This window comes from Lepisosteus oculatus, chromosome 5 (assembly GCF_040954835.1).
Source record: "Lepisosteus oculatus isolate fLepOcu1 chromosome 5, fLepOcu1.hap2, whole genome shotgun sequence".
Classification (NCBI taxonomy): Eukaryota; Metazoa; Chordata; class Actinopteri; order Semionotiformes; family Lepisosteidae; genus Lepisosteus; species Lepisosteus oculatus.
In genome coordinates, this window is record NC_090700.1 from 17,351,654 (window position 1) to 17,374,688 (window position 23,035).

Here is a 23,035-nt window from a genome sequence, read left to right on the forward strand (position 1 = left end):
ATACAGTCCTAAAATTTTTGAAAGGCCCAACAAATGCAAAAAAACAGCAAAGCTAATTTGACATGTTTATTGTGCCTACAGTGCTCTGGAAATAAATAAAGTGTTGTCAATAAAGTCTCAATACTAATTACCTGCCCTCTATGTCATTTTAATGCAAATGGAAAGATGGGGAATAAATGGTCAATAACAAAAAACACCAGAGTGCATTAACAATAATTGTTTTGTACATCTAACTTTATAAGCACCCTATACAGGTATAAGAAAGCTCATACTGTTGTTTAGGATATGACAGTGTATATACAGTAAAAGCTGAAATCTTCAAAGACCACAGTACTTTTTTCCCCTTTTTAAACATACCCAAGCTTCAATACATACTGTATGCTACCCTAAAGATTTCCCAGCTACAGATTTTCCAGAACTCATTAAAAACAAGGCAAATGAACGCAACTTTTTGTACTTATTTTAATATTTTAACCCAAAGTGCATTAAAACGTGTCAACATATACATAGTGTTTCATCATTCCACACGATTTAAATTTTCTAAGCTATGATTACAGTTTTTAACATCATTTTCAAAAAAAGGAGAAAATAAAATGCATGCTTTCTTGTGTGCTAAAGCATGGCTTAGGGAGGAAATACAAGACACTTATCTTTGTGACACCAAAGTATAGTTTTAAACTTAGTTACTAAAATCTATCAAATGCATTAATTACAGCAGACCCAGGTCCACAATACTACAGAAGAGCACAAAATTGGTTGGTGGATATGTGGCATGTCCATGGGACACAAAACCAGTCAGTGCAGAATTATAAAACCTGATTTGTTTATTGTGTTTATATTAATATTATTATTATTATTTTCCATAAAAAGCAATTGGGCAAAAAACTGTATGAAGAGAACATTTAAAATTCTGAACAGCAAAAAGCTTGCTAAAAATACATGTATGACATTTTAATCAAATTTATACTTTGACAACATAGTTTTCTTAAATTTGGCATGAGGGTAGATCTTAAATGATATTTACCATCTGTGGGCTTGACATTTTTTTGGAACAAGATTTTGTTTTTTTGCCATAAATCAAAGACAAACAGGGAGCAAAAGCAGAAAGAGCAGGCTTACATAGAAAAGAGCAGGTTTTTAAACAGGTTTTTAAGAAAAGACATCTGGTCATGCTGTCACAGTTTTTACACAAGAGAAACGTAACCTAGCTGTGGTTTCAATGTTATCTGCTTTAGGTAGTATGATTTTCCTTTCATTGTCCACTTTGAAAGCACTTGTTGGGATTGCTTCCCACTCCCCATAGTCTGGCTAATATTCTAAGACTGGGTAGTTTTGTGCATTTTGTATTAGCAACCATACTCCATTGAATTTCACATTTCTGTGGAGTATGTTTATGCAGTTATAAAAAAAGATACTAACTCCCTTGAGGTTTATAATGCTCTGGGAATATGAAGTTGATTTTAGGAGGTTGTGAGATTATGTGAAGCAGTGCATGTTAGTAAACTACTTTAGTAATAATTAAAGAATAACAAATCACATAACTGCAGCTGTAGGAACAAACAGATGCAGGAGGGGGAAACAAAATGTAGCGTCTCAGTATAGTTCATTCCTGGCTGGGGATTTGATGTGCTGTGTCACAGACCGCCAATGCCACATAGTGCACAGGCAGATGACTAAATCTCATCACATGAAAGACCTGTGATGTGATCCAGTAGGTTTCCAAACTCCCGAGGGTTACATCATTGTAACAGTGTTGAAGGAACCTTATTACATGAACTCTAGAAGGAAACAAATATCTACTGCCAAGTACAACATAGGCTAAAGCCAGCATCTTCTAGGAACAGACAGCTAGTTAACATTAAGGGCTGAAGTCCCAAAACTGTACTTCACATGGTATTAATCACTAAATTTTATAAGGAAAACCAAACATTGTTTTTCCAGGTACATAACATTTCCAGTTAACGTCTTAGGAAACTTCTTTAGGAACTCTTTAATTAGCATCATGACAGATTTGAATGACATTTTCTGTCTTGGGTTGTTTTATCCATTTTTGTTAAAATTGTTGCAGTTTGATTAATTTTTTTTCAGCCAATTACCATTATTCATATTCCCATCCACGTTGCAATGGCCAGGTTCTCATGTCTCCCCTCTCAGCTACACACCCTGCCACCACATGAGGGCGAGTGAGGAATGAAGGCAGACCTCTGATCTGCCACTCATTTGTTTAACAGGTCACAGGGTATGCAGCCTCAAGAGGGAGGTTCAGCACCAATTCGAGTTGAGACACATCCCTTACCAACAACACCGCAAGCCTGCAAATACCTGGGAAGTCAATGGAGTTGCTGTGTTGCCAGCAGCTGAGAGCTCCCAAACTGACTAAAACTAACTCTACACTCAGTGGCACACAGTCGTGCACTGCCAGTAAGGGGAACCTGGTCACAGTATGTCTACATCACTGAATTCACCCTGTCTTTACTGGTGGAGTCTTTCCGAATTCGGCAATTAAAGTTTTCTAAATGGCACTAAGAATGAATTAATTCACTTTTACTCCAACACCTTTTGAGTTACAAAGTGATGTGGGATCTTTGTACAGCTAATGCAGATTTTCATAGTATAAAGATGGTGTTAGGGAGGATAGCACTACTCCTTGATGTTTGAGTTTAGCCTATAAATTCTTCTTTCTTTTCCCAGATGCACTACCGGTTGGATTTCTTGAGAACATCTGAGCAAATTTCATTTCTTTAGAGAGATCAATGGTCTCTGACTCAACGGCACTCCTGTAGTAATCTCATCTAAGAGAACTTGAGAGTTTCTTTCTCAAAGGAGTCATGTAATTATCTGAGTCATCACCTCCGCTTTCGTTAAAACCATGCAAAAACCAAATCTTATCAGACTAGAGCACTGAAATGATCTGGAAAGATGCAAGAACAGGGCTGTACTATGGCAAAGCTCGTAAGAAAGGTGTTTATAAATCATCTACAAAGCACATGTTTTAGGTTGTTCAGTTCTCAACCCAGTTCCTATCCCATCCACCCTCTTTAGTTAACACTTCCTAAAGTGTTAACATGTTAACGTTAAAATGGTACTAGTTGGTCCTGCACTACGTAGACCTTCATTGCTGAAGCTCCAGACTAGGACAGTGTCTTCATTGTACAGTTATTACCTTGAATAGGAACACAAAAAAAAACACTGTTTCCCAACATTGTATCACGCACCCACAAATGGCTAAGTGCATTACACTGAGACGTGACATTGAACTGTTACCCCAGTTTTTAGTATTGATTTACAGTACATCTGTTGGTCTGAGTAAGAAGCCCTTTGAGTTTGGAACTTAAATGGAGTGATAACAGCTAGGTCCAAGGCTCAGAGAACAACCAATGATACTTTTTAACCTTGAGAATTTGGATGGGGAACTATGCAAGTCTTCCCAACATGTTAAGTGTATTTGATGATCTACAGTATGTGCAGATTCGTTTACTGACATATTGACGTATACAGGCAAAAGAGGGATTGCACTGCATGCCAAGACGTTTTTGGTACCATTTGGTGTCTACATAATAATAATGGGGTTATAACCATGACGGAAAGTCTGGCACAGAGAACAATTTCAAACCTTTTGAGAGGCTACCAACCTCGCCTTTCCAGCATTTCATAGAGTATCTTAGGTTTTACCTAATAAAAAAATGATTTGTCAAAATCAATTAAAACTGGCTAATGCCAGGAATGCCATGCTAATAAAGGGAGGGGCATGCAGAAGGTATAAAGAAGGGTGAGAGTTGCTGAATTAATTTCCTTTTCCCCATATATGACTTCCTCCTTAATCAGGGCCTACAGACTTTTGAAGGCATCATTTCACCCACAAGAGTGATTCACATCTGATACTGTACACGAAAGGTCAATTTCAGAAGACTGGCCAAACTAATTAGAACTGTTGTTTTTTTGTATTTATATTTGAAACTGTAATAATATGCAAGCTGTGTAAAACATGAGTGAAAGACACAATATTATTTATAATACAATACAAATAAAAATAAACATTACAAGTTAAACCATTTGTTTAACGACAGCTGCATTATTAGAATTATGGTCATATGAGAGTGTCTATTATGTTTTTCATGCAGAATTTTTACATGACGTAGAGTCACTCACTCTACATAATTAAGCCACACAGTGATTGGTTTTGACATTTTGGCATCAGAGACTTACAGACAGCAATGAATACAGCACTTACATATTCTCAAACATCTAACTAGGGGGAACCCTTTCAAATAGAGTTTCCAGTAAGAACTACCAAGTGACCATAAACTAAAGAAATTAAAAACTTCCTCTGAAAGATACATTAATAATACACCAGAATCTAGTTCTTAAAACCAAATATTCTGAAAGTGATTAAATATAACAAACGTCCATCTAAAAATAAAGATATATTTTTTACATAAATGTGTAATGCAACTATAGAACATTAATCATTAATGATTGCAGACATTTCTCTGTTTAATTTAGAGTATGGCTTAGCTTCATAAAGATCAACAGTAAACTGAGAAAAGTTTAGGGGCAAGGAGGAGGATATCCATTAAAGGTAATGGATTACCTTCAAGCATTAGCTGTCCTTCAATTGGTCTACTGTCAGGGGTTAGTGGGTCCAGTGGGTCATTCACATTTTGCATTTCTGTTAGAGTGGGTTTCAGACCGAGATCTAGGAACTGGAGATCCAGGGGCTGAGAATATGGAGAAAGACATAGCAAGTTGCTTGAGAGGATCTCTCTAAAGCAGGTTGTCTGATGCCTATTTGTGTTACTATGTGAGGAAAGATTTGCTCTTTATAACAACTTCATGTGCTAGTGGTAATTTACTATTTGAAATAACATTGCTTGCACAGGTTTACCCAGTTTATTTTCATATCCTGTGTCATGTCTTGAACAGCATGTTCAAGACCAGCTAAACTGGTTTAAAAGTATGTCTAAGCATCACTCGAGCTCTAGCACAGAGACAGAGTAGAACAGTAAAGAAATGACGCAAATATGAAAATAACAAATGAAAAGCGTGATGCACGAATTTAATATTTTGCTTTAATTCCAGCTAAGATTGTTAAGCATGTCTTAATTTAACACAGTATTAAGTGGCCCAAATAAGCAGGCAAAAAGATGGGCAAATGGTTGGTATGGAAATTGTTGGATATATTTAAATTCATACACGATACAACTTGGTTGAAAATTATTCCTTGGAATAAAATAACATCAATTTGTCAGTGTCAGTTCCAGTCCAAAGATTACGAAAACACCTGCAAGAACAGTTCTTGGTGGGTTTGATTTGTTCTTCAGCCCTAACTTTCCCACCTATGCAAGACACATTCAGGACATATAATCAATGTCTTATATAGTGGGGGTTAGTTGGCACGGCAAATATCCCTGAATGTATCACAATTACAGATAGAAATATTTCTAATATCTACAATTTTTCTAAATCATTCCAGACAGACATTTTCCCTAGATGCTACTTGTGCATGAGAGGTATTAAAAGGTTGACCTGGACTTGTACAGTAAATACTTAATTCTACACTGACCATACTTCAGATTCACCTTTCACTGAGTAAAAAATAAGCAGAACTAAAATGGAGGAAGAAAGACCCAGACTCCACCAAATGTTGAGAAGAGGGTGGCGGAAGGTTAATTTAACCAATCTGTACAAGAACATTACGAGAATCCGCTGTTACATCTGGAAGACTTACATTCCATGCTTTATAGAAAAAAGTCAAATAAATACAAATATTAGAAAAAACAAGCTATACAACATGATGAAATCTTCTCTCTTATGGGCAGCCTTCTCACAGAACCACACAGCATGAGCAAAACAAAAGATCCACTGCTAAAGTTAGCACTCCATTTCAGTTTGTTTTTTTCAGAAGGCAGTTGAAGGGTCATTCAAGGTAAACTGCTGGTGTATGAATTTGGACATGAGTGCCAACAAGCGGCAGACTGCAAGGCGCTTCTCGGAAACGTTGTTGTGTTGGTCTGACCCAAGCTGAAGGAACAGCAGATGAGGAAAGAGGCTACCTTGAGAAAAGAGGCACAGTGTGCTAGAAATCCATTCCTGGATGTTTAAACTGGTCCTAGAGATCTATTGAAGCGGTTTCGTTTTTGTTTGCTTGTTCATTCATTTCTTTTCATCATGGAGGGCTAAGGGGCAGGAAAGAAGAAACGTCTACATTCCCAAACTGCCCGTTTTTGTCTGTTGTATACCTGTGGTATGTTAGACAATGTCAGAAAGGGACAAGTTTCACTGACTGATGCGGAAATGCATTGGTTTTGTACTCGTGTGGGAGAGACAGAGGGAGCTGAATGTGGAAGGGTCTGAGAGGCATCTTCCTACAGTGAAACCTTTGATGGAGGTGGGTAAGAGAAGGCTCCCTTTGTTTATTTTGTGCATCTTGAAAGTAACATACAGTTCCATTTGGGAAGGGCGGCGGCTACGTTGGCGTAACTCCCTCAGGACAGACTGGGGAGCAATTCTCCAATTCCAGAGGGAAAGCAGAGGTGCCTTCATCTGGGGAAGGAGTTGAGTCTGGACGGTGAGGCGGGACCCGGAGAGGCGCGGTGGACGGGTGAGGAGGAGGGTGACATCCTAGGGCTCAGGACCTCCCCGGACTGCAGCCGCCACAGCAGCTCCTCATTGGTGCGGCTCAGACGCTTCTTCTCATTGCTCTCCTTCTCCACGTACTCCTGCAGGTTGGCGTTCTCCTCCGAAAGTTGCCTGCAAGAGCAAAACAGGAGCGTACACTGACGAGTGAGAGAGAAAATCTCATTAAGCTCAGTTCTTGCTCTTTCCCCACACAAACCGCTGCCATCTTGTGTAGCTGAGTTAAGAGTTAATATCTGATGTGAATTAATGGGCTATAGTACAGAAACATAAGAATTCTGTGAAAAGGCATTATTTTGGAAATAGATTGCTTCCGTTTGTCATAAAATGGATTTCAGATATAATAGGGGATGTTTGGGTTAGAGTAAAAGCAGAAGGGCACCAGAATCTAGTCATAGCACAGGAGCAGACTATCAGGCATGGGGGACTCAGGTCACTTCTGTTTCTAGGAAAACTAAAACTCTTCTGACATTCTGTTGGCATCTAATGAAGGTTGCAAATTCAACTTAGATGATAATACAATTTGTTTTTAAGGACACTGATGTTTGCTCTTTTTTAAAAAAAAAGTAACTTCCAACTCATCAGCATGAGCTTCTAATACTGCTGTGGAAAGACCAAAGGGAACATTCTCGCTCCCCAAACCACAGGTATAAACATTTCTTCAGGCTCAACACTGGACAACTGGAATACAGACCTTACTGCTAATGAAGGACAGACGCACATAAAATTTTGCATTTATAGAATTTTGTTAATGTTTCACAGAAGGCAGCAAACCTGGAAACAGCAATGTTTTGATCTATCCTGGCTTTGAGGTCTTCATTCTGTTGTTGAAGCACTTGAACTCTTTCCTCTAAAACGACATTCTTCTCAACCTATGCAAAAAACACATACAGAAAACATTTCCTTAAATAAATAATTTAAAGAAGCTTGTTTGTTCTTGTTATTATTTGCAACTTTATTTGCTCTGCTGGCATAAAAACAAAAAAATAACAGCACCTCAAAGCCAAAGTAAGATTTGTTTTGTTTGCAGCTTAATTTTAATGAGTCTCCTTTTGTGCCAGACAATGAAAACATACATCACTAGTTCATTGTTCCTTATCACTGACCATAGTTTAGAAGAACTGAATTAAACACCTTCTGATTAATTCTTTTTTACTTTTTTATTAACTAGTTCTGCACCTGATTTTATTCGATCTGTTTACAAGAGTATCTCCTAAAACATCTTTGTTTTATAAAACAGTTGATGAACTGTTACGAACCCTGGCTCCCGGCAACGGAGGAGGCAGAAGTAGGCGTAGCCCCTATCTATCAGTTCACCTATCAGTTTTCCCATTCACCACCACACCCCCGTCTCATCCTACTTAAACACCTGTCCTTCCCTAACTTGTTGCTCAGTATTGGTTTTCCCTATCGAGCTTCCTGGTTGCGCTTCTTCTACTCTGTGTTTGTCTTGGATTTCGGCTTTCGGTTTTTCCCTTTGGACTTCGGCTTTTCGGATCTCAGCTTGGATTGGTGCTTTCGCTCTGTTTTGGATTTCTGGCTACCTCTGGATTCTCGGATTGCTCTACGGACTACGGCTTCGGATTACTCTTCGGCTTCGGTACACGTACCCTTTCGGATATCTGGCTTCCCTGGACTCTCGGCTCGTTCCTACGATTACGGTTTGCTTTCGGATTACGACTTGGCTTTGTTCGCTCCTGCAAATGGGTTCACTCACTCGTTCGGTCCCTGTTACCGAACTCGTAACATGAACTATACATCTTATGCTGATAGTAAAAGAATATTCTTCAACACTCTTTCAGAGTTTCTTTATTTTTCATAACTATTCACTTTTGTTCTTTCACAACAATCTGTAATTTTGCTAAATTATTAACTGGCATATGTTTTCAGGATCACAGGGCTCATTCATTCATTCTTTCCCATTTAGGTTTTTCAATGGGACTGACTGACCAGTGTTTCAAGCGGTTTAAGCCTTTTCAAACTATATTGACAAGTAGATTACTGTCAAGATCAAGAGTCTGGGCAGAATGTTGGCCTTGAAAGGCTGATCAACCAGTCGCTCTCCAGCCTGCTCACAGCATTTTGTAAAGGGTCTGATTTTCTTACCAGCTTTTCCAGTTGCACGATTTTCTTCTCTTGCTCATGGATCTGCTGATTTTTCATCTCCAGAATATGCTTCAGGCTTTTTAGGTCTTCCTCAATGTGCAGATAAGGGGCTAGTGCATCCTATGCAGAAGAACAGGGCCACAAAATAAGAATCCCAGTGTTGAGGTTATGTTAATCCCGAAGCTATAATTAAGGTCCTATGTTTGAATAAGAAATACAATGCACATTTTTAATTAAATCCATCATAGCACATAACCCTTCCACAATTTTGTTATGTGCAAAAAGTGATCTGGTATCTTTGTATTAGCTTTGTAAAGCTATTTTGATTATTCTATTCCACTCACCCATCCAACACATTCATTTGACAGCCTGAGATCCAAGATCTTTACTTCATTTCATCCTTAACTGAACCATCCTTCTACTTTCACTTTGGAAATGTAAAGTTACTTAAAAAGTGCAACAATTCAAAGGCAACCTCTAAAATGTTTATGCTTCAGCTGAAAACAATTCAAGAGATCAAGTCACTCTCATTATAAGGCTCAATTAGGTTTCAAGAACCTCAATGAGAACTTGATTCAAGCAAAAACCTGCAGGTGAAGCATTCCTCTGGAATAGGATTGGGAACCCCTGTTTTACAAGGACAGGTAACACTGAAAGAAAGCTTCTCACTGACATCAGTTGAAGACTACAGGTGCTTGGTATCAATGTTTAAGGGAAATTCACATATGCATTCTAACTGTTGTTTACAGCTGGGGAGTAAGTATGTCTTTTCCCCCTTGGTGTGTCTCAGGCACCTAAAGACAATATCACTGAGGTAGAGAGTGCAAGGTATTAAGTCAAAAGCATGCAGAAGCCATATATCCGAGAGGCTGAGAGCAATCTACCATAAATTGTTCTTTACATCCAGGGAGTATAAAATTATCACATTTGTTGATATTCAGTTACATAAAGCAGCTCATGGATTGGAAGGTGTTAAAAGAAAAAGTTTATTAAAAATATTTTGAGGAAAATGTTGCATATCTTTAATTTTCAAATGATTCTTTTTCAAAGAAAGATGTACAACATACAGTATACAGTATATAAATAATATTGTTTCTGAAATACTGATTCATTGGATCAGCCAGTTAGCAAGCTACAGTATGCAATTCAACACAGTAGGGTATACATAAGAAAGACTGTCCCCGAGAGAAGGCCATTCAGTCTATCTGGCCATTACCTTTTGGTTCAAGGATCTCATTGAGCTGTTTCTTGAAGGAAGTCATGGTATTAGCTTCAATCACATGGATGGACACCTACAACATTCACCTCTGCACTAGAATAGTCAGAAATGCTGAAATGAAACCCAGTTTTTGGTGAGTCCGGCTTTTTGCCACTGTAAATGGGAGTGAGGATGTGGTGGCACCTGTACTGTACCTCAATCTGCTCATCGGTGCTCTTCCGCAGTGCCTCCTCAAACCTTTTGGCTCTGTCCCTCAGGCTGCGGTTCTGGAATGTCAGAGTGTCCACCTGGTCCTGGGGAGAATATTAGAAAACTAGTAAGCTCACAAGCAAATGAGGGTTGCATCATACTTCTTAATGACACACAGCTTAATGATTCGTCCTGCTGTTTCCTGAAAGGTCCCAGGGTTTCAACTCCAACAATAAGGCTGGGTGGTGTGTTTCAGACACCCAAAAATCTGTTTAAAGATAGCCCTTATTCTTCTGCCTCCTATTTCCACATATGTAGCCAATCGTTTTTTTCATCTTTGATTCTAAAAATTCCTGTAGCCTGCCTTCCTAAAAACCTTTCAGAATTTCAAAGATTCTTAGAATTTTCTGCTTGTAATATGCCTTTGAGAAGGAACCAACCTGCTTTCCTTTTTTAAACTGTTTGAAAAAACATCTGTAACAACTCCAGTCCCAAAATTGTAGGGTTGAAATTAAGGTCAGTGCATAGTCTATAAACAATGTTGTTAATGGAGTGGTTTTCCAAAAAAACCTCTTAGCACACTATCGAAAAAAGACCCCGAAATCATTGTTTTTGGAGGTACTTCTTGGGTTTGTTAATTTTACATGCAAATGTGAAAATAATCTGGTGGTAAAAGACTCTGAATGTTACTTTTTATATATGTTAAAATGATGCACTTTAAGTTTGGTTCTACTGATCCATAAATAATAAAAAACAAGAACTGCATTTATATAGGAATTTTCACCATTCAAATGCTGAAACTCTTTCTCAACACTCTACCGTACTTTGGCCATGTTAATGTCAATTCCTACTTGAATTATATACAAAAGAATATTTTTCAAAACATTTAATTTTAATACAAAATGAACCACAAGAGGTCACTGGTGCTGCATCTACTGAGGTATATAATTTTTTATTCTTATTTTCCTTATTAAGACCACTGTGTCCTATTACTACAGTATCAGTTAGCACTCTCTTCAAACTTAAGTAGTTTTAGAGAATGGTAGGCAAAAGAGAATATGTAAGTGTGTCTTAAAAAGTGTTCTCAAAGGAGCACCATAGCACAGTTAATGAAATTTTAAGCACTCAGCATCATCCTCAAGTAGGTTTAATGGGAATATTCTCATATTAGCGTATGCCAATGCTGTCCAGCTTGGGAGTTTTCAAACCTACATTTTGTGAGACATTAGTTCTTTTCATGACCAGCTCCTTGTGTTTCATCGTCTTACATACAGTACCTTGAAAAAGCATTACTGTAGAATGCAACATTTCTACATTTCATTGCTATTGGAACTTGCAATTCTGATGGGTGAAGCTCCCCCTACCCCTGCCAGGATACAGTCCTCCTCACTCATGGGTTCTGAATGTGCACAGTGCCACTTGCCTTGACAGTGGATTCCACCATGCCACTGTGGGACAACACCCGTGACAAGCTCAGCTCTATAGCACCCTTGCTACTGGTAATTGATCATGGTCATTAGCAGCCCCAGAGCCACATAATGCCAATCTAAAGGCAGCAGAGAGTTCTACTGCACCACAAGACCAGGTCTAGAGAATGGGGAGTGACTCACTCACTGCTGTAACTCGCTCAGTCACTGAGCCCTGATACACAACTATAACACTTTCACATAGGTTTTTAACTAAAGCCTACACTATTCTCTTCAAACTGCTGAACCTAAAAATGCTGATAGTATAACTGTATATATAAATTAGTTTTTTTAAAAGAAAATTAGAAGATTCTTAATTGTACAGGTATTAAACGTCTTTGCTCAGGCGATCCTAAATGAGTCCAGGTGCACAAGAATAGTTTGAAAGGTCACAAATGTAGTGTAATTGTCTCTGTGTATAATCAAAGTGTATTTACCTGACTCCTAAGTACATGCATCTGTTTTTGTAAAATCCTTCAGAAGGCTATTGAATTACAAACCACAATTCATATAGTAATATGACAGATCAACCATGAGGACAGAGGAGCTTTGGAAATGTATCAAGAACAGAGTTGTTGAGAGGCACAGACACAGGATAAGGAAAAGGATAATTTTCCTTTTGAGTATAGAGAATTCTAGATATAAATGTATATTGTACACATATGGCAGATTTTATGGTCAGACAAGATTGTTTGGTCAAATGCAAGTGCTATTTGATTTTGTGAAAGCCCAATACAGCACATCACCTCATCAGCACCATTCAAACTGCCTAACAGACTGGCAGCCTGTGTTACATCTGTATAGTGACATTGGAGTAGCGAAACAGGTCCAATGCGGTGTTTTGAATAGGAGCTCAAAAGAAAGCGAGAGAATAGCTAGGCAGAACAAACAGGAAAACTTAACCGAACTGAGGTGCCAGAGACGAAGTCCACAAATCATAGTCGTAGAGAATGCGAAGTCCAGAAGCAAGGAAATCATGGTACAAAAAGTGATTCTCCAGAAGAACAAGAAGTTGAGCTCAACAGGATAGACCCAATACTGAGCACTGAGGTTACTGCAGACAGCCCTAAAGTAAACTAGTGCTGGGGGTATGGTGGTGAACAGGTAATGTGGATGGTTATCTGACTGAGAAAGGTCTACGCCTTCTTAAAGGGGCTGTGGTCTGGTTGCGTGGAGCCGGTATCATGACAGCATGGTGGTGACAGCACCAGGTTATGGGTATGCTTCTCATCAGCAGGGACTAGAAGGTTTGTCAGGTTTGAGTTAAAATGAAAGGTGCAATCTAAAGGTGAATCCTAGAGGGAAAACTGCCAAAACCTAAAGAAAATCTCTATAGGATAATGGCCTGAAGTACAAGGTCAAAGCCACAGTGATGTCTGACAAGAAGAAAGTGCCATTGAGAGGCCCTGTCAAACTCCATTTACAATGACATGCATCCTCCTTCACATACCGTATAAGAGTACTTACTGTAGTTTGATTGTTACAGTTCTGAAAAAAAAGTATTCAATTGGAAATATTATATACATTACTTGATATTCATCAACATGTGATATTATTGGCAGGGGATGAATACTTTTCAAGCTAAACTTCACTGTTCACAAACAATTAGTGATCTCTTACCTGCAGTGATAGCCTTAATTTTTCAAATTCTTCTTCCAGTCTTTTTCTTTCGAGTTCATGGGCTTCCTTCAACTCTACCAAACAAGGGGATATGCATTCTGGTTATGTTTCTTCTTACAACGATAACAAATACAAAGTCAAAATGCACCTTATGTAGGCTTGTTCCTGTTTTTTTATTCACTTTAGATACTAGGATAGATACAAAGAAGTTACTATAACAAACCTTTAGACTAAATTTAGTTAATTCTCTTTGCTATTCAATAGATCTGAGCACATAAAAAGTTATAATTTATCCTCCATTTGCTAAAAGCTGCCAAGATGCTGTGAATTAAAATCCCCGAATTCTAGAGCAAACTACAGAGGATGAAAGTGAGATTGAGAACAGAAAGAAACCTGCATTTCAGTCTGAAACCTCAAATTGCTGATGAAGCCTGATGAAAGAACTTACCAAGCAAATAAGGAATCCACATTGGTTATTTTTAAAATATACCACAAGAATGAACAGCTAAAACTGCTCAATTAAGATAATGTATGAAAGTAGGGCCATAACTAGGGTTGATGTACAATTAATTGACATTTAAAAGGACTAAGTAAAATGTATTTTTCCATTGCTGATTAATTTTAACAATTTGCAAATAAGCCAGACATTAACTTTGAAACTATTGACTAATTTTGTGTATTTATAATCAACAACTTGGCCCATTGATTTCTTTACAAATTTGAAAGAATATACAGTGCCCAGCTTTCCAGTTCATGTGAAATACTGGACACATGTCCAATTTTTTCACTCTTTAGAAAATGCACGAAACATACTACACTACCCTAAATCTGAATAAAACAACAACTAAACTACTGAGAGTTTACACAATTCTTTTTTTTATTTAACATTTTGGATAAGCACATAATGTTTACAAATAAGAAGTCAACATCTGCGATTTCCAGCACTGGGATTTTGCAGCCATCAAATCAGCCCTCCACACACTACCGCTCAGACGGTAAGCTCAGCTCTGTGGAGCACATTTAGTAGATTTCCTCACTGATGTAGCAGTAGGAGGTGTTGTCTGGGAACTGGAAGGTTTAGATGTGGAAGTGGAGAGGGTGCTTGGGCAGAGGCAGCTTGAAGTGAATGTGTGTGTGGAAGTGTGGGTGTAGTCCAGAAGATGAGGCCAGTCATCATAAAGCAGCACCCAGAATATTCTAATTTCTTTCAGTACATCACAGTTTGAGCATGCTTACTTTCATTATTATGTTTCAGTAAAGAAGACCTGCAGCTTCTACAGCAAAGCTAGCCTCCACTAGAGGCTATATCTATACTCTCCATTTCTAATGAGATCTTTGTCCTAGTGCACAAACAGTATTATTGCCAGCAGCCATATCACCCTGCAACTCACAACTGGCAACCCACTGAAGCTATCAGGTGTCAGCCTGGTTAGTACCTGGATGGGAGACCTCCTGGGAAAAACTAAGGTTGCTGCTGGAAGAGGTGTTAGTGGGGCCAGCAGGGGGCGCTCACCCTGTAGCTCATGTGGGTTCTAATGCCCCAGTGTAGTGACGGGGACACTATACTGTAAAGAGGCTCTGACTCTCTGGTCATTAAAAATCCCAGGGGGTTTATTTGAAAAGAGTAGGGGTGTAACCCCCGCGTCCTGGCCAAATTTCCCATTGGCCCTTATTAATCATGGTCTCCTAACAATCCCCCTCTATGAATTGGCTTCATTACTCTGCTCTCCTCCCCACTGATAGCTGATGTGTGGTGAGCGTTCTGGCCAGGTGGATGCTGCACATTGGTGGTGGTGGAGGGGAGTCCCCATTACCTATAAAGCCCTTTGAGTGGAGTGTCCAGAAAAGCGCTATATGTAAGCAATTAATTAATATTTTCTTGAATGCCTACTGCCTGAATTTTGACAATTAATCTTGTATAAGGAACTACATCAAACGTCCACCGAAAATCTGAATATACCACATGAAATGTTCTAATTGTGTCCGTTACTGCTGTTGCGTTTTCATAGAACTTTAAGATTTTAAGAAAGGCCAATCTGAATCAATCTTAACCATTCCTAGGGTTTTCCTTCTTGCTTGATTCTGAATAACTGGAACACAGCACCACACAAGAAGCAGTCTAATTCTGACCACAGGGGAAATCCCGAGTTACCTTTCACTTCTTTTTCATGTTCATCCTGAAGCTCAGCAATAGTTACAGTGTGAATATTCTCCATCTCCAGTACAGCTGCACTGTGGTTTACATTAATTTCTTCAATCTGAAAAAATCCAACATTAAAAGTTATAACCACCTTTTTTTTGTTCTTCAAGCATTATGGTTTGCTGTTCAAGGAAAGAGAGGAACTCTAATATATTTGCTTCTTTCAATGCAATAGCAAAAGAAAAAGAAATGTGGTGTTTAATTGGCCTAATGTACTGTATATTGACCAGTCTTCAAGAGATACAGTATACAGGTACCTCTTCAATATACTATGTATATATGAAGCTTCCTTGATGTATGATGTTTCCTTTAATATATATACATGTTTGAAATCTATCAAAATTTAATAATTCCGAAGAAAATGTTTATGAAAGACATGGAAATAATAAATGCAGATTCCGAGACATGACCTCCTGACTGAAACACTTCAGAGGATGCATTAACAAAAATAAAATGTATTGAACAAAAAGGGAAATAGAGTTAATTTAAATATGTTTAGAAATGTCCAGGGTTTTTATTACCTTGAATAGTCAGCACATACTGTAGCAAAAATATTAGAAATGAGAAAAATAAGAGAAATGTGTGCTGACATTTTCACTAAACAACAACCCTAATGGTCTTTTAGACTCTCTAAAAACATTCTGAAACATTACTTATGTCACAGTTTCTTTTTTGATTCTGTATAGTATTTTTGCAATTCAGGCAACTGGTCAAAATATAAAGAACAATTCTGTCGGATTTAGAAATTTTCTAAATATTTCCAAATTTATTGGGTGTCTCTAGTACTTTGTAAAAAACATTGGATATATAACTATGGTGGTAAAAAAAACAATTGAGGAATATCACAAATTAGAATGCTGTTTAAGTCTTTTGGGGGTTATTACAAGTTGTTGCTTTGAGCTAAAGTAAAGCTGTCATTTTCTAACACCTTCAGAATTATAGGACATGGTCCAACTTGTCAGAGAGCTGCCCTATCAGGATCACAGTTCCCAGAAACCTCCAGGGGAATGATCTGCTGTGCTCTGTCACCTGACCAATAGCTGGAAGACAATTGGTCAGTTGGGTGTTTAAAAAGCAGGAAGCAGAGGTGTCCTGTGCAATGATATTTGCTGTCTAGATGACAGAAGGCAGACTACCTGTAGGGAGAAAAGACTGGCCATGGAACAAAGGAACCTCTGAGTTTTGAGAAGCCACATTTGTGAGCCAGGTGAAATAAAGTGTTTGGAGGTGTTTGATTTGTAGCCATTAAGCATCTTAGCCTCTGAACTATATTAGTCCAGGAGTTTGAGAAGACATTTAGTCAGAAGCTCAAATTGGAGCTTATGTTTTATTTTGGTGTTTGTGGCTGATTTGTATTTCCTTGCACTGTAAACTGTCCTGCACCTGGTAATTTTTACGTCCAGTGGGTTGTCAGCCTTAGTTGGGCTTGTGGTATGAGGTTGAGAGAGTGCACTCTTTGACCTGCTCTTGGTGTTGGCTGCTGATCATCTCCAGGAGAGCCTGGTGCTCTGCCTGCAGCCTGTCCTGCTCAGCCCTGTGGTGGGACCTCAGCCTGTCCTCTAGCGCTTTCAGCTCGGCCTCCTGCTGCATGTGCAGCCTCCTCAGCTCCCTCTCGAAGTGCTTTTCCAGCTCCTCCTTGTCCTGTTGCAGACGCTCCCAACGGGCTGTGTTGAAGGCTGGGGGAGAAATAGGGATAAGGATTCATTCCTTTGCTTTGCTGCCTTCAGTAGTCTCACAATGATAACACTACTGGTGGCCTCACTGCTGCTTTACAGGGAAAGCAAAGTCCGAGAGGAAAAGTCTCACTTTCTAGGACAACTGTATATTGCCATGCCATGCTTGTCATTATTATCTTTCAGTTAAGAAGACTGGCAGCTTCTACAGCAAAGCTAGCCTCTCCTGTGAGCCTCTCTTGTGAGCTTGCAGTTTTGTCAAGTAAGTCATTGAGACAGTAGGCCATGGATACCCTGACCAACACAAATCTTCAATGATTGATTGTGCACAGCTTTATGCTTAAGGAATCCTGCTCAGGATCAGCCTGTTATGTAGCCAGCACACAGGTGAGTGATTTCCGTACTGCATTTTAACCTGCATTCCGAATAAGGATCCCCCCCACTGATTCGTTTACAAATGAAATTTTTGGGCTGTTAAGTTATTAGCAACTAAACATCAAGACTGGTCCTCTGATTTGTAATTTTAAAATATTTTTAATAGAAAGTATCTGTTAGTTGTGCCATGGTTAAAATTAATTAGCATTAATGTTGGGAGAGTAAGGTTTAAAAAACTCAAATTTGGTAAGAAGGAAAAACAAATGCAGTTTCTTAATTTAGTTCATATTTCTGCTGCTGTTTTCCAAAGACAAATGCTGATCATCCACATAGAACGGAAGTGTTTTTGTGCTGGGGATATGGTATTACTGTTGGGGATCTTGACAAAAGAATCCACTGTCTGGAAACAGACTACCTCATCAGCATGATGGCACCGACTGATAATTTCCCAGAAAATGACTAATGTAAGCTTGGGAGAATACTGAGGGGCATTTCCTGTACCTTTTCAATAGGTTACTGGCTATTATGTTTGTTATGAGGGACTTGCAGAAGGAGACCTTTAAATGCTTTTTTTTTCTTTCCAATTTTTGAAATACCAAATTCAAATGTTACCTCACAATAAAGCTATTCCATTCCAATTTCTCCAAGTCATGTCTCAAAGTGTGCCATGACATTTAAGAATTTAAATGCACAGGACAATCTATTTCCATCCTCCTGTACTCACAGATCTTGAATTAAAGTAGGGCATTCCTTTGAAGTGTTGATAGCTAAAATCAGATGCTTTAAAGACCTTTAGCTTAAAAGGGCCAACAGCACATAAAATAATTGAACCCCAGCATGGTGTAGTAGGACTACAAGTTTTGACATTGAAAGATTTTGACATTGTAAGATTTTTATGAGAATTGAATATCCTACCGATTCACATTTACTCATACAGTATGACTGAAGAAATGAAGTTAAAAGTATTTCCTCAAGTGATGTCCATATTAGGCAACTGATACTTCTGTTAATGAGTACAAGGAGCTAACCAGTACTTTAAGAAACCTCAGAGAAACAAAGTCAAGTGGAGACAAAACTGCAAAGCAGTGGGTTTATGCACTTACCCACTTCATTCCTGAGGTTGGCAAGTTCCAGGGACAGTTCCCTCTCTTTCACTAGGGCACTTTCACTCTACCAAACAGGTGGAGACAAAATGGCAGGAGATAAAGAATAAGAGAATAAGAACAACAACAAAAGAAATGAACAAGAACAACAACAACATCTGCATGTATCTTACAGACTATATAAGATATATTTATTGTGTGTATATATATAAATTAATAAACATGTTTCTGATACTGAAATAAACTTTATCTAAGAGCCAACATGAATAGTTATACAATTTTAATTTAGAACTTACCAGAACTTCTAACTTAACTGAACTTTACACAGCACTCTGTGTCCTTCTGTGTCTTGATTTATTGAGCAGAAAGAGCAACATTACTTAACAATGCAGTCAAGGTGAAAAGTTCAAGTCATAATGGTCAGACACACTCATAATAGGCAGCATTACTGTATGTTGCACAGACTCCTTAGTTAAATTCTACTGCCTTATTAAAATAAAATTCTTAATGAAATTAGTTCTAAAATCTAACATCTGGTACAGAGTTTGTGCTAATTTCTGACCCTGCATTTCAACTGATTAGAAAAACAAATAGTTCAATTCGTTTACTTAACAAAGAAGGAATATGGTGAAGACACAAGTGTTCTTAAGGATAAGGAAATAATCTGTGACTACAGGTGGAACAATACTAAAGACTATATCTATATGTAATGGATCCTGATAAAAAAGTAATGCTAAAATAGTTCCATTATCCACTTGTATTTAAGTATCATTAAACTTACAAGGTAAGTTGACATCTGCTCCTCTTTCCCTCAATTAGTTGCATACAAAATAATAAAAATAACTTAAAATAAAATAAAAAATAGCTGCAAGAATGAACAGCATTTGTGGAAGAATCCTTATGAAACACATTCGCAGTTTGGGGCCTCAAATATGGCAGCCTTAGCAGAAATGAACACTAACAATAATATAAATAAATTGTAATACAAAGAATGAGGCTAATAAGACAGAATTAAACTGCACTTTTGGTATGCACTCGTTTTATAAAACAGATTTTAGGTGAGTCCAATTTTACAAAAGAACAGACAGTGATAAATAGAGATACTGAGCAAAACATCAGGAGTTAAACTTCAGGGTTTTGAGAAATACAACCTAAGGAAATTCACTTGCCTTAGATTTGCATTTCTAGGATTGGGTCTCTAACAGCTCTTAAATATCATTCTATCATTCAGTCATGAATAAAGTTCACAAATTGTCTGTTGGCATTCATATTAGTTTGAATAAGACTCAGTAAACATAAAATGCAGGCAGAGTGTAGAAGCAAGTCCCTTAAAGCTCATCATCTTCCCAGAGTTCCAATCAGGCATTAGTAAGGTCTCCTATCGCAGTCTGTGGAAATGACAAAATCAATAGCTGTATGAGAAATCAATCAACTGTGAAGGAACTAATCCCTATAACGACCAAAAGAAGTCATAAAATAATTTAAACTTGGTGCTCCGTTAATTTAGCATTCTACAAGAACATTAAAGAAACATGTTTAAATAAAGAAGATGTTTATCTCATTTCCCAGCACACACAAAAGTCTTTGCCCCTTTAAATTAACTATAATTCATAAGGTTTTTAAGTGTTACTAGGTATTAAACATTTAATAAACGTTCAATTGCATATGTTTTCAAAATTGTCGATATATACAGTGCCTTGCAAAAGTATTCAGACCCTTGACCAATTCTCTTATTTTACTGAATTACAAATCCTACATATAGCTCTCTGTGATATTTTTAATTCGAAGTACTGAAACTCAAAATTAATTATTTTAATGTGATATTGTTTTAATTTATTTTAAATTGTTATTGTTTTATGTTTAAAAATATTCAAAATGCATGACAAAATAAAATTAAAAAGAACCACTGTTATTGCCTTCTTAAGTTCCACTCTCACTAAAATTAACACATAGCCACAGATAAACGAGGGTGCTGAATGGGAAGCTCAGTGACCTTTTGACTTATTTCAACATCCAGCCTCCGAAGTACAATCAAATCCTCCAATCTGAGTTTACTGGGTAAAACCTATTGGAGACCCAGTCTCACGAGGCCTGTTTAATTCCCAGCTTTGAATTCATGGCTCACCAAGGCAACATAACCTGCTTGTATTTCATGATCCTTTAACAGAAGGTTATTGTGCTGCTGAGCTCACTTGAAGGTCATATTTTTATTCACAGATGCACAGAAAATACTTGTCAGTGGTGGAACAGAACCAAAACAAAAACCTCTTAGAAGTTTAACATTTTATATTTAAAATTTTAATGCAAATATAGTTTGAATTTAAAACATATACAGGATAAGCAAGGAAAATATTTTCTGTGTAAAAAAAACAATGAAAACAGCAGCAACAATAGTGATACCACTGATAATTTAGACCTGAGTCAAAGAAAAAGCCATCTAAAGTTTTATTCTCTCCTTCTTCTGTGGCAACTGACTGCCTCTGCAGCATCCAGAGCAAGTCTGAGCCTCTGCTCTAGAATAATGCACTGCTTAATGCCAGGAGTGAAGAGAGCAGCTGAAGATAGCAACAATGCACATTACAGGCACACAGTCTAGCAAGTAATAAGGTTCATCATCCCAGCAGAGAGCACACACCAGACTGCATTATGTAAGGGAGCTGCAGCAATGACAAAGGAAAAAAAGAAAGAGGCTATTTGGAAAGCACCTAATATGCCGCTATGATTTAAAAAAAAAAAGTGAAAATAAAATTTTGCCTCACATGAGAGCCTCCAACTATGACAGAGCAGCTGGATACAGAACATGGAACACGTAAAAACCGGTGCCAACAACCCTGAGGAAGGAAATAAGAGATTTTTTTTTTACCGTCTTGTCCAGGCACTGGAGGCAGTCATGGGGCTTGCAGCAGCACTGGCCCATCCTAGTAGGCTTGCGAGGGGAGAGTACTGTTTCATCCAGGCAGCCAGCCTGTCACTCCTGAGCCAGCAAATTAGGAAGTGGCCCAGCTCTGCCGTGCACACTCATCTCTAACACCCAGCTGGCATGGTACCTCATTGCTGCTGTTACTCAGAGCCGTCCTAAAAAGCCAGGAAGACCCCACCAAGGCCCTGGCTTGAGAATGGGAGTGTCAGTCTGAGGCTCAGAAAGAGGCTGATCAATAGAGAGCTGTTACACGGAGGCTCTACCCATTTTGCTCTCCCTGGAGGCCCGGCCACTGGATAACAGAGCTGCTTCCCCTGACACAGCTGGCTCCTGCTCTGCATCTACAGGTCTGCGCCTCCATTCCGCCTGTCAGCCTCATCAAACAGCCCGCGGATTAAAGGTTAAAAAATTGCTTCCCATCCCCCCTCCACCACACACTAACTTGCCTGGTCAACATGCCTCGGTGAACTGAGCAACAGCGGCTTTACTTTGGAGGCCGCAGCTTGTGGCCAAGAACCTCTGTATCCAATCTGAATTGAAACCACTGAAAATGAAGCTCACACCAACCTGACAGACTGGATTCTCAAGTTGTGTGACCGGCCCAGCACTCTAATTATTTATGTTTTGGTGGGGTTTGTTTTCATCTTTAAGGCATTCAACTGAAAAATCACCGGCCTACTACCAGGTACAGTATCTTAGTATGTGTTTCAGAATAACCTTTGTTGTCTCGTTGCATAAACTCATGGAACCTAACCTGTTGCAGTTCTTATTTTTGGTATTTTACCTGAATGGTAACATGTCACTATAAACCATGACATTCCAACATGGTCACATCCTGTATAAATAGCGAAGCATTTACCTTTATGAAACAGAAAGACTTGAATTTACGTGGCCATCTTGCTGGTCTCACACCCATTTTAGTTATTCGTTGGGGGAAAATGTTTTTAGCTCTATAAGTAACTTCTATGATCTAAATATATAACTTCAGCAAAATTACAAAAGTTTGCATTTTGCCTATAGTTCTATCACAGAAGGTAGAGTAACAGCTACAGTAGTAAAAGTAGCAGTAACAGGAGTGAGAACAGTAATTAGATGAAATTGGTAAATTATTTTCCAGTACAAACAAAATTATTTTGTTTTTAAAAGTACAACCACAGTAAACAATGTTCTATGCACATTACTATTCAGTTTGGTGTTTCTTGAAATTCTGTGTGTAGTAGCTTCCATAAAAAAGAAGCACAAAAAGCATCAACTAAACTTTTGGTTTATTCCAGTGAATAGAAAACAAAGAATATTAATGTCCCATATTATTGTTCAATTTTTCAACAGCAGCAAAAAAGACCCAGAATAATGTGTACTACCTTTCTCATGTTTCTTTTTAAATTCGGAATATCCGATGGTTTCAGCTTCATTAACATGATTTCACCTCAGGAAGTGGCAAATCTCTAGTTTTAGGGAGTGCCATTTAATCTACAATTTGTGTAAATACAAAAATAAAAAATGTCATAACAGAATTTTTGTAACAAAA

General features: G+C 38.2%; 1 protein-coding gene across 6 annotated transcripts in view; it reads right to left on the reverse strand.

Annotated features, from left to right (window-relative positions):
• Positions 1-448: 448 nt before the first annotated feature.
• Positions 449-23,035, reverse strand: part of LOC107076750 (microtubule-associated tumor suppressor candidate 2-like) — a 206,970-nt gene continuing 184,383 nt past the window's right edge. For 5 of the 6 annotated variants that reach the window (XM_069190185.1, XM_069190181.1, XM_069190182.1 and 2 more), the window contains 8 exons: positions 18,588-18,654; positions 16,898-17,112; positions 15,389-15,494; positions 13,237-13,310; positions 10,156-10,254; positions 8,743-8,862; positions 7,411-7,508; positions 449-6,750 (listed from right to left, as the gene is read on the reverse strand). In XM_069190185.1, coding sequence (XP_069046286.1) covers positions 6,540-6,750; positions 7,411-7,508; positions 8,743-8,862; positions 10,156-10,254; positions 13,237-13,310; positions 15,389-15,494; positions 16,898-17,112; positions 18,588-18,654 — 990 coding nt within the window. In that variant the 3' untranslated portion in view covers positions 449-6,539. The other variant, XM_069190186.1, reaches the window with a different exon arrangement.